Raw genomic sequence first — 12,918 nt, 5'->3', positions numbered from 1 at the left:
AAAGTGCAGTCAAAGATTTTCTTTGCTTTCCCGTTCTCTTGTATTTTGTTTTACGACATTAACTACTGTGCAGATCTTACACCAGTTTGGACGAGTTTGGCATTTTCTCTTCATACATCAATACAAACAATTTAAATTCACTTGTAACTTTACTGTCTTAAATCCAGCACTGGAAATGAAACACAGAGACTGAGAAAAATAACATCACTGATCCTTCTTTCTCTCGCTGCGTGGTTTGAGGAGCTGCTGCAAAGTTTAACCCTTTACTGAAGCAGGTCATTTTGATTCACTCGCCTGTAAAATGACGTCTCCAAATGAAAATCATTGCTGTTGATGTCCCTCATGGAATTTACATAATTCTTCTGCCTGTGAGTCTCTAGTTGTAGCCACAACAATCAGTATGAATATCAGTGCCACTATTGGCAAGTTATCAACTACAGTACTGTAATAAAATAATAATTTTCTTTATCCTCGCCTACATTTTTTGATGAAAATAAAGGTCCACAGCTGCAACAGATAGGTGGGAGCCCAAACACACTCTGAGTCTATAAAAATACTACCACTTGAACATATATTTTAAACAGGTCAACAATATCTGTCAAAATTAACTTTGTACATCAATTTTTACATGGATATGTCCATGCGTTTTATAGGACCTTTGTCAATGTGACTGTGGTGCGTATAGGTATGCATTCATGGTGCACGTATTGTGGGCGGTACGTAGCCTCTTTAAAGGGCTACTACTAATAATTGGTTTTATTTATCTGGACACTCAAAGACACTTTACATTGCATTACTCATTCACTCCATGCTTGGTGCCCTGGGGTAGCCTGACGGAAGTGAGGCGACCAGTCTGCGCCATCGGCCCCTCCGACCACCACCAACCACTCACTCACTACATTCTTCAGGCATCCTGGTGGTACCACACGGTCTCCCATCCAAGCACTGACCAGGCCCTTCCCTGCTTAGCTTCCGAGGTCTGACAGGATTGGGCCGAGCAAAGGCGGTGTGGCCACAAAACAAACCTATATGCCGTCGTGTTAAGCTCCTGCGGTGTGTTTTCCAGTGTCTGTCCTTCAACTCTCCTCTGGATGACGCATTAAAGCTGTAGAAAATACAGGGCAGGGGTCATGGTGTTATTTTGAAACCATTGAAACCACCCACAAAACAACAAGATACAACCATTTCAGCCATGTAGGACACTCTTGTTCTGTCATTTCTCGAAGTGAAGACAAAACAGACATTTCCTTCAAACTGTAGACTTTTCCTGAGCAAACACACTCTCTTATGCTGACAAAACAGTTCCCTTTACATATTTCTGCATATTGTACAGATGATTTGATGTGTGACAAAGATTGAATGATTTAAGTGAATTTAAAACGCCTGGATTATAAAAACTATGACAAACAACAGCAACAACAGCACCTGAAGTCAGACAGTGTGTTAAGTAAAAGAGGGCGAGAAAGTGTTATGCTTTCTCAACTGTTTTCTAACCCACACATGGCTTTTGTAGTTGGTTGTGTTTGTTGGGAGAAAGAGGTTGACATGTGACCCTGGGAAGATACAGTATGTTTTCAAACCTCATGGAAAATCCCAAGCATCCCCAAAATATACCTCAGATAATGTCTATACTCGTGAGTCCTGATAATGCTCCAAATGAAATGTCTTTGACACAAAGTTGCCAGTCCCTTTAGAGAACCAAAGAGCAAGTTTTACTCATGCTCCCCATTCTACATAATAATATACATCCACTTGAGTGTTGACCTGCTTCTCCAAAGGTGCAGCATATCTGTCTTTCTCTCTAAACTTTAATACATAATACATTTAGTGAAGTCTCCATTTATCCTTTGGAGAGACTGATTTAAATCTGACCTGACTCACATTGGTGTTTTCTTGTCTGTGTGTTAGTCAAAGGATGAAAACAATACAGTTTGCTTTTGTGGAGAGTTTCGAGGAGTGTGTCACAATGATGGTCCAATTATGGAAAATGTATTTACACCAGAACTGGAGGTTTTCTAGAGTCTGGATCAGGGCACACAAGAGCAATGCCAGTATTGTGGTGTCGACAAATACCCAACGAAACAAAACACAAGTTCTTTTATTGTGCTGTCAACTACTCTACAATAATCACTGCAGTGAAATGGCTTCTACTGACTCTGGAGCAGTGTTTCCCAACCAGGGGTAGGGGGACCCACAGGGGTACACGAGCACTTAGCAGGGGGTACTTGGAGCTATTACAGAGCTACAAATAAGGCCAAACTATTTCTCTTTTTAATGATAATTTGCAGTAAAAGATTTCACCTAGTGTTTTTGCTTTATTTTTAACACAATACACAACCAGTGTTCATTTTGACAACATATTTTAACTTAGTTTTAATCTTTCTCTTCAATTTTAGTTTAGACTAAAAGTGCAGGTCAATTTAGTCGACAAATTCAGTCTTTGTATTTATAATATTAATTATAATCATATTTAATCCAGGACCTCTGCTTCATGGAGCTGCTCCCACATAAACAAAGCTCAGAGCTGCTCCTTTGGCAGAGAATTTAAATGATTTTTCAGACTGTCAGTGGAAGTTTGGATGATTTTAGTCTCTCCTTTTCATTTTTATTTAGTCTTTATTCAATGAAAATATCTGGACATTTTAGTCATAGTTTTAGTCCAATTTCAGTCAGCAAAAATACTACTTTGACTTAAAGGGGCTAGATGCAAGTTAGCCATTTTATACTCACTACTGTCACCTCAGGTCACACATGTAACTGCACCTTTTATATTAAGCTTGTGCATGACGGCACTTTGGACCCGAAGTAACACCTTTTAAGTGACAGTGCAGGATTTTAGAGGCAGCTGTGGTGAAGAAGTCTGGGCTCATTCTACACATTAGGACATTACTGGAACATTTAGGGAGAGGAAAATACATAATTTTAACATTTTTAAACTATAGTCCCTTAGTATCATAGTCCCATAGTCGATGAAATTAACCCCTTACACGAGTAAATACCAATAAATCTGAGTTTAGTGGATCATTTTTAAAATAATTGGCTGCACCTTAGACACAAAGGGTTGGGAACCACTGCTCAAGAGCATTTCGATTTATTCAGCTATGGCCTCTATCTGGGTAATGTTGCAGGATAAGGCCGGAGATATTCATATTTTGAGGTCCTAAAATTCAGACTTTCCAAACCATTTTCTTGACACACTTTTCCCAAAGTGGCAATATTTGACAAATTAAGTCTGGTGAGAGTAAATGTAATATACCCAGAGTTGACAGCACATTACTGAAAACAATTTACACACAGAGTAAGAGCAAGTCTGGAGTTCTGTACCAGGGGAGTGTCCAAAACATTTTCTCTGGGGCGGCCTCATGGGGGCAATAAGCCATTCTCGGGTGGCACCAGGGAGTCTTTAAGGCTTTAATCCAAATTTGAACAGGGAGAAGTGACACTTAAATGTCACTGTTCTGATTTGTGCTTGTGATGTAACGCTTGTCACCAAATCGGCTCCAAAAGTTTGAACCGGATTAAATTTTTTCAATGGACTTTTGCAGAAATGTAGCTGAGCAAACACAAGAAGCAGCACACGAGCAGAAACCAGGAGTGGAAGGTTAGATGTCTGGATTAGCCTCTTTCATTAGTTGCGGCTTAACATTTTATTTACATAACAGACATTTCAAAGGTCAAAAGGAATCTCACTCTCTTTAAACAAAAAAAAAATCATTATAACATCTTTTGAACAGCACTTCCAGCTGTTGTCAACCCATCAACCCCATTAAGGTCAAAGCTAGAAATCATCAATGAATGTACAGACCTTTTCTTTTTCTTTTCAAGCATCAGACTAGACACAACTGTGCCGTATTCCTGCCTCCTGCTGTTCGTTCTTCAAATATTCCTTATTTATATTCTATAGTATAGTCATATAATCTGCAGATATATTAACACTTTTTCATTTTGGTCCAACTGTAAGGATTGCGAAGATGCTTGAGATAAAAGCTTGATTGTCCGACGATCCCCAGGTCCCTGCAGAGTTGCTTCCTCTGGTGCAGGTGCTTGTTACTGGTCGAGCCTCACAGTCGCTCCACACTCACACTTGCCATCAGGGTGCTTTGCCCATAAGAGCCAGCCCACTTCTCAGCCCAGCAACAACAGACTCCCTCCGGCTGCAGCGGAAGCTTGATGGATTCTTCCCAACAGAGTCTTAAAATGACCGCCCTTTTGTGCCTTTTTTAACACTTTTCAGATTTTGCTTTGGATAAGACTGAGCGTGTAAAAGTGGCCTCTGAGACAAATCCAAAAATCACATTCAGTTCAGTTTCTGCTTATTTATAGGGTCACAAACACATCAACCGGCCACCAAGCATCATCTTATAATACGGCAATGATAGAGAAACCACAGAAATGATATAAATGCCATGAAACAGACTTCGTCATACTTTAACATAGGGACTGGCTTCTCCATTCATTTGTCTGGAGAGATTCAAGCAGGTCCTGGAAGCCAATCAGACGTATGCATTTGGAGGAACAGACCCAGAGCTAACGGCGTTTTTGGGATTAGCGCGCAGCATTAGCCACATTAGCTGCAGTGCTAGCACGTCGACATCACCTTCGCGATGTCTGTGTTTTTGGAGGCGGCGCTGATGTTGGTGGACTGGGCGGTGTCCATTTTGCTGCGGTGGTCCCGGTTGTCGTTGAGGGGGCAGTCGCCGGGCGCGCGGCACCAGAACACCTGCTTGTAGGAGTTCCTGAAGTTCTCCGACAGAAAGGCGTAGATGATGGGGTTGACGGAGGAGTTGCTGTAGGCCAGACTGTGCGCCACCATCCGGAAGACAAAGGAGGCCTGGTTCAGGGGGAACGAGCCGAACTCCACCCAGAGATGCACCACGTGATGGGGCAGCCAGGACAGGCAGAAGACCACCACCACCACCAGCACCGTCAGAGCCGTCTATAAACCAGACAGTCGTCAACACAAAAATAAAAATAATGACTCTAAATCAATTCATCATGTCATGTTTTTCTTCCGAAGTTGATTGGATTGAACTTAATCAGTTATTACTTAAAGAGGGGGTATTATGTTTTTTTCAATCACATAGCACCAGTCTATAGCTACAATGATGACGAAACCTTCTGTTGGTCTGTAAATGCAGTAAATTTAAATAACTGCCTTGTATAAAATTGCTCTCTCAAAATGGCTGTAGTGAATGTCTTGAAATAGGCCTCTGTCTCTTTAAGAACCTCTGAGCCTTTCCGACACGCCCCCTCCACACTCTGTCTGTGGCATCAGTGGGGAGGGGGTTCTGCTGAGGAGCAGTGATTGGTTACTCGGCTGGTGACGAAAGCTCGGAGGCGTCTCCAGGAGGTGGGGGCGTTCCTAGGAGGACTCAGGCAAACCTATCCCTAAAATGGCTGCCATCAGAGTTTTTACAGATTACTCAAAAATACTTGAACTTGCCAAGGCAACACTTCAGGCATGTTTTTAATGAGGGAAGGACATAATAACATGATATAAAGCTTGAAAAATTTGATTTTGCATAATACCCCCCCTTTAAAGGAACTATAAGGAGTTTAAAAATGTTAAAGGTGTAGATAGAATGTGTAGAATGAGCTCAGACCTGTTCACCACAACTGCCTTTAAAATCCCGCACTGTCACTCAGAAAGGTGTTACTTCAGGTCTGAAGTGCCGTCATGCACGAGCTTAATATAGAAGCTGCAGTTACGCGTAAGTAGTGAATATATAGTCCAATGGCTGCTTGTAGCAGAGATTCACGACGACGACGCTAGGGGCCGCCATTGCTGCAGTACTTCCATATAGTGGCGGCAGAACAAGCTAGTTTTACATTGCATAGCATTGGACTTTGGACACGTTCTAAACAACAGTAAGGCCTGGTGCCTATTTTTTTTTTAAATCTTTCTTCAGCTAGATATTACTCTTGTGATAACGCTGGGTTAGGCACAACTAAAGGGACCAGGCTGGTTTTTGTAAGAAAAAAATTAGAAATCTCGTATTAATGAGGGCCGGACTGTTAGCATTAGAGCTGCGCGAGCTACATGTCACGCATGAGTCTACAGTGAAGATCCCGCCCTTATGCCCTTCTTAGGAACAGGCTTCGTCAGAGCTGGGGAGGAGGAGTCTTTAAATCCACCATGATTTCCCCCTTGAACATAGTTATTTTGTACGGGGAAAAGTGAGTATTGACGGTCTATTAATAATGTGTCTATAGTCCCTTTAAATGAAAGCCATAAGAGTGAGTCAAGTATATAAAGCAACAAGGTAGAAAGTTGAGAAAAGACATGTCCGCATTGTGAAACTAGCCTTAATGTAAAAATGCTAATTGAAGGCTAATTATAATCAAATTAACAATCTTCAAATCCAAATCAGAGCATCTCTTCCTGTGACAGAGAGAAGGAAGCAGGTCTGGCACAGTATGTATGGGCAGTATTTCACATAAAATTGGACGAGTTAGGCCGCTGATACCATGGCAACCCTAGGTGATGACACAATGCATTAAAGGTGCATGATGCAACTTTTAATGCGAAAAGTAGTCACCCAGCGTATGAGAGGTCAGCATGCTCCAGGATCAGTTGTGTTGTAGGTTTTCTCCTGGTCCGCCAGCAGAGAAAACCTTCCAAACCATTGATCCTGGATTGTCCTAGAAATCACTGATTGAATGTAAAGGCGCCATGTTGACCATTCATACAGCTGTTGGGTCACAAGGTAAAAAATACACAAATATCAACTTTTTTTCTACATAAAAAGTTGCATAACTATCCATCCATCCATTTTCTTCCACTTCGTCGTGGGGGCAGCTGTTGGAGCCCAAATCATATTGCACCAGCCTCTTATGGCTCCTCCTGCAGGTGGTGGGTCCACAGAAGGACGGCCTCATGATTCTCAGGCCTGTTGGTCTCTCATAAGGGGCCTCTGAACCGCTCTTTGTCTGACCCGTCACCTATAGGACCTGCCATGGGAGACCCTACCAGGGGCACGAAGCCCCCGACAACAGAGCTCCAGGGATCATTCGGGCGCTCAAACCCCTCCACCACGTTAAGGTGGCGGTTCCAGGAGGGGAAGTTGCATAACCTTTAAAGAAATCTAAAACTAAACTGAACAAATAGTTTGAGGCCGTCAGCATTTCAACACCGTCACTGGATTAAAACCAGCCAGTCTCTTACCCAAAGGCCCAATCAATGGCAGAATGAACTGCAGTGAAAATAGAAAAAGCGAGACCTGCTTCGGGACCCAAAGGTGTGGATGAATATTCACACGGGGTGCTGTTCCAGGAAGCCGGCAATATTGGACGGCAGGAAGGCGACTGGCAGGTGATATAGTGAATGCACTCCGTGGTAGCCAAATATAAAAGTCCTTTATTCAGGCATGGACATATCCCCCCTCAAAAAAGCCTCGATAAAGAAATAGATTTCTCTCCCGTCCTGTGACTCTGGCCTCCACAATAGCCCTTTGTTCTATGTGATGTGTCTTGTCTGTTAGCCTTTTGGTCCGGTCTATATGTTTTATTCCTGAATATTATGATGATAAATGTATGTGCTGTCACTGTCACTTATATAGTATTTATGTCTGTTTGCTGTCATGTGATGCTTCAAGGCTTTTATGTTTTTTTACATGTCATAATCCCATGTAAAAGTGATGCATATTATGTATATATAATTGTTTGTTTTTTTCTTTCGGGACACGAGATGCCTCCCACGTGATCTCTCTGGTATTGAACACCTGTAGGGTGTTCTTTCAAAAGATGACCTGACGAAGACATGCTGTGTCGAAACGCGTTGGCTTTGTTTTAGATCTGTCCATGCCTGAATAAAGGACTTTAATATTTTACTCCCATTGAGTGGCTCGGAATTTTTTGATTGCATTCACTGTATCTACGTCACCAGCCAGTCGCCTCTGTCCTGCATGAATTGCGGTGTTGGGGATTGAGTGATAGTGAAAACGTATGTATTCCTACACCAATGAAACTGCCTTTATTAAGACAATGTTTTGATCCAAGTGGAGCTTCCTCTTTTCTGTTCACTGATGTGCATATCATTGTTCTGCTTGAGTGTTGGGGATTGAACCATCTGGCTTTGGGTCAGTGGGTGCAACTATTTTTTTTGAAAATTGCATCTTCCACCTAAAAGGTCAGTCAGTGCGGTCGGTCTCTTTCACTTTGTTGGGAAACTTTAATCTGTCTGCACTGAGACTCCGCCTCCGTCAGTCTGTCTTTCTATCTTTCTGTCTGCCTTAATGGAGCAAAGCTAATTACATAACCAGTGGCTATGAGCAACATGACAGTAATAGGCTTTATGGTGAAAGTGTTTGCACTGGAAATGGAGCACTTAACGGATAAAACATTCTCCAAAAATGAAACAATTATGCAGTAAAAATCAAAGGAATTAGAGCCTCCCTTTAAAACTGTGATTATAGTCATTTCTAGTATAGATCTGACTATTGGATCTGATCTGGCTGAATGCAGTGGAAATGTTAATGGATTTCAACAGAAAACCCAAATACAATTTACTTCAATGAAGTCACATATTTCCACTGAAGGGTTTATTGGATTGGTAAGGGATAAAAGGAACACATTTCCATCTGTCTTCATCCTTCGCCTCTTTAGTCTTCAAGGGCTTCGGTTTCAGGCAGACCTCATTTCAGCATCGCTCTATATTCACTGTCCATCCCACATCTAAAGCTTAATCTGGACTCATCTGAATTCTATCTTAAAACATGTCACATGACCTGTACCTCTAATGACTGTGATGGCCCATTGCTAATCATATTGCCACGAACAAAGGGAACAAAAACATCACAAAACATCACTGCATCACACTCACCTATTTATCATCATGTGTCCCATCAGGACGTGAAACATTTACATTTTAATCAACGTTTGCCTCATGCATTTTTCATTTGGAAACTACAACTGAAACCAATCAGTAAAATCTGATCTCCATCAAGGTTTCAAACATCACTGTTATCAAGAGCTTTTTCAGCCTTTAGTGTGTCATTTATTGAAGACAGTTTGATATACCAGAGCTATAAATGCTGGAAATACTTTCATAAAATGGTGCTAATATAGATCATTGACTGACCTTTCTTTTGGAGAGCTCCGACTTTTTAGAACCATTCCTCAGCTTTTTGTGAAGATGATTTAAAACCTGCAACAACAGACACGCATTTTAACGCAGTGTTATGTTTTGGGGATTACAACATTTCCAAAGAACCAGATCCACATCTGCGTAATGCCCGTGCGCCCTCGTGCGCAGCGCGCCTACCTTGGCATAGCAGACGGAGATGAGCGCGAGCGGGAGCAGATATCCAAAGACGAACGTGCACAGGACGTAGACTTTCCGGTGGTGGTCGGGCCAAACCTCCCAGCAGTACGTGGTATTGTCCTCGCGCTCCACGATGCTCTGAAAGTGTGCCACGGGGGACGCCATGCCCAAAGACAGTGCCCAGATCAGCACCACGCCCAAGGTCGCGTGTCTTGCCACGCGGATTGAGGACGACTTCCTCGCGTGAACTATCGCCACATAGCGGTCCACGGACATCGCGGACAGAGTGAAGATGCTGACCAACATGGACACCGTGAAAAAGTAGTGGATGAACTTACAGATGAACGCGCCCAGGACCCAGGTGGGCAGCACGTAGATGGTGGACTGAAAGGGCACGCAGAAGAGTAGGTAGGACAGGTCCGCCACGCTCAGGTTGAGGATGAAGATGTTGGTCGTGCTGCGAGGCTGTCCGGGCTTACTGCGCGCGAGCACAGTGATCACCAAAGTGTTCCCGAGCACCCCCAAAACGAAGATGACCCCAAAAATGAGCAGTGAGATGAAGTTATCCAAGCCCACTCCGAGCAGCGCTTTGGCCGCGGGCAGCAGCGCCGCGTCGCTCTGGTTCTCCATCTCTGAAGCTGAAGTTACATGTTGAGCTCAGCCTCTCAAGTCAAACACTGAGGACTGAAGGCGCGCGCGGCTCCTTCTTGTTTCCACGCGCACGCGCGCGCTGTCTCCAACATGAGCGCAGTAAAAGACGCGCCTTTGATCCACAGCAGCGTTTTACGGGCTTTCAGATTCTTCATTATATAGTTGAATGCACACGGGATGATACTTTTATATCTGTGCAAATAGAAAACCTTTATATGCGAGAGCTCTGTACCAGACTGTTTATATTAAGGGCAATCTCAAATGAAAATGCGCACTTGAAACGGTTTACAGGTGCACAAACAACATTTATGATGGAGAATGAGGTCAGTGAGGACATGTCATTTTAGGACATACTAAACATATATATCCTTAATACACGATCAATACAAAGTAAATCTGTAGAAACCCTATAAACCAATGGAGCTTTCAACCTCAGCAACAACAAAACAGAGGTCAGGCAATCACAATCTAATAACAAATTCTACTGCACACTTTTACATCAAATTGCTGTAATTACTTCAGTAGATTGCTGCCAAAGCTGGAGACGAACTGAATATGGATGAATGATGAATTGCAGATTCAAACATAAAACTGACTTGATTCAAAATAGCTTTTTGTTTCCATTTAATCTCGCTAGAAGCAAACAGAACATAGTTACACAGCCCAGGGATATAGAGCGAGTCTCTCTTAAAACGCACCAACACACCGAGTCTTCTCTTATAATAAAATAGCACTTAACCTGAAATGATGCTCGAATGCTAATGTTGAACGAGAAAGTTTGTGTGATGATTGTGTGTTTCAGAGAGCGGCGCAGAGGAGGCAGCGATGACAGGAGGAGGCTGAAATTAGAGTCGCCCAGAGGAAGACCAAAGAGGACAATTATGGATGAACTGAAAGAGGAGAGGACGCGCTCATTAGAAGAAGATAAATTGCTCAGATTATTTTTAACTATTGGAAAAAGGGGGAGTATGAGTCGCCTTGATACCAGTTTCCATCTGGCCTGTACTTTGTCTTATTGATCCCGCTGTAAAAACAACATCACGGTGATTAAGAGGCAGAGATGGAGGATAAACATCTGCAGCTCATGGACCGCTGTAACCTGAACCAAACGAGAGCGATACCATCACCCGTGTGCCCTCTGCGCTCACAGGACGGCTGTGAGGCCAGAGCGAGCACAGAATCGGGAGCACGTCTGCCTTTTGTCGTAACATTTGGATCACTTGCAGACGGGGAGGTAAACTAAATAACATAACATGGATCTTGAGGTGGCACTTTTTTAATGCTTTGGCTCAAAAACAAATTGTGGCCTATATATTTATGCTTGCTGAAATATCATCTATCTATCTATGTATCATCTAAGCCTGACTAGTCCCTACTAGAACTAGGAAGTATGGCCATGTTCAATGCTCAGGTCTCTGCACTGGCTTCCTGTCACTCAGAGAATAGTCTTTATGGTCTAATTACTACGACTATCGACTCATCGTTCAATTAATGACTGAAAAACCATACATTTTTGGGCAAAACATTTATTCTGTCCTCATTTTTCTCATGTATATTCTTTTTACCCACATTAAGGTGTGTCTTATTGTATTTCATGTTTATTAATTAAGTCCTTTTTGAACAAAGCCTTACTGTCATTTATAAACTTTAGTGTAAGTTTATCACAATATCCTCCTGCGTCAATATATCGAACTTCAAATTTTGTCGTGACAGGCCCACATACAGTGCCTCTCGTGAGTATTCATACACCTTGAACTTTTGCACATTTTGTCATGTTTACAACCCTAAACATAAAGATTTTATTTTGATTTTTTTACTGAACGTTCACACACAAGTAACAGACAAATGTGAAGTGAAAGCGAAATGATACATGATTCTGTTATTTTTCAAAAAATAGAAAAGTGAAAAGTGGGGCTTGCATAAGTATTCATACAGCATGCATGAATACTTTGTGGAACCCCCTTTTGCTGTAATAACAGCAGAAAGTCTTTTGGGGTTTGACTCTACAAGATTTGCACATGTAGAGACTGACATTTTAGCCCATTCATCTTTAAAAAACAACTCCAGCTCTGTCACATTAGAAGGAGAGCGTTTGTGAACAGCAGTTTTCAGACCTTTCCACAGATTTTCAATAGGATTTAGGTCAGGACTTTGACTGGGCCATTCTAACACATTAATATGTTTTTATTGAACCATTCCATTGTAGATTTATCTTTGTGTTTAGGGTCATTGTCCTGCTGGAAGGTGAATCTCCGCCCCAGCCTCAGTTCTCTTGCTGACTCCAGCAGGTTTTCCTCCAAAATGTCTCTATATTTGGCTCCATCCATCTTCCCAACTATTCTTACAGTCTCCCCAGTCCCCGCTGAGGAAAAGCAGCCCCACAGCATGATGCTCCCCCCCATTTGACACTGGGGATGGTGCACTCAGGACGATGAGCAGTGTCAGGTTTGCTCCATACATAACGCTTTGCATTTGGGCCAAAAAGTTCAATTTTTGTCTCATCTGACCAAAGCTCCTTCTTCCACATGGAGCTGTGTCCTCCATATGACTTCTAGCAAACTTCAAACGGGATTTCTTATGGCCTCCTTTCAATAATGGCTTTCTTCTTCCACTCGTTCATGAAGGCCAGATTTGTGTAGAGTACGACTTATAGTTGTCCCATATACAGATTCCCCCAGCTCAGCAGCAGGACCTCACAGCTCCTCCAGAGTTATCATGGGGCACTTGGTTGTATTTCTGACCAGTGTTCTCCTTGTTCGCTCTGATATTTTAGGTGGAGGACCACGCCTTGGTAAGTCTGCAGTGGTGCTATACTCTTTCCATTTCCGAACAATGGATTGAACAGTGCTACGGGAGATGTTCAAATCTTGGAAAATCTTTGTATAACTTAATGCTGCTTTAAACTTCTCCACAGCTTTATCCCTGACCTCTCTGGTGCTCCCTGACCTTCATTATGCTGTTCAATGACCAATACACTCCGACCACAGCTCTGAGGGCCTAAAAGA

At 42.6% G+C, this 12,918-nt stretch overlaps 1 protein-coding gene across 2 annotated transcripts; it reads right to left on the bottom strand.

The window, feature by feature from the left end:
- Positions 1-992: 992 nt before the first annotated feature.
- Positions 993-9,949, bottom strand: galr1a (galanin receptor 1a). 2 transcript variants are annotated; one of them, XM_079571018.1, is made up of 4 exons: positions 9,263-9,949; positions 9,080-9,145; positions 4,598-4,936; positions 993-1,105 (listed from the first exon to the last, which is right to left on the bottom strand). In XM_079571018.1, exons 1-4 carry the CDS (start codon positions 9,890-9,892, stop codon positions 1,100-1,102), a joined length of 1,041 nt encoding a protein of 346 aa, XP_079427144.1. In that variant the 5' UTR covers positions 9,893-9,949; the 3' UTR covers positions 993-1,099. The 2 variants fall into 2 exon arrangements, with proteins under 2 accessions (XP_079427144.1, XP_079427143.1); XM_079571017.1 differs by lacking the exon at positions 993-1,105 and having other exon boundaries at positions 4,555-4,936.
- Positions 9,950-12,918: the final 2,969 nt, after the last annotated feature.

Source organism: Gobius niger, assembly GCF_951799975.1.
Source record: "Gobius niger genome assembly, chromosome: 14".
In the NCBI taxonomy this organism is placed as follows: Eukaryota; Metazoa; Chordata; class Actinopteri; order Gobiiformes; family Gobiidae; genus Gobius; species Gobius niger.
The sequence above is the reverse complement of the archived record's forward strand: the minus strand, read 5'-3'. Positions and strand labels throughout refer to the sequence as shown.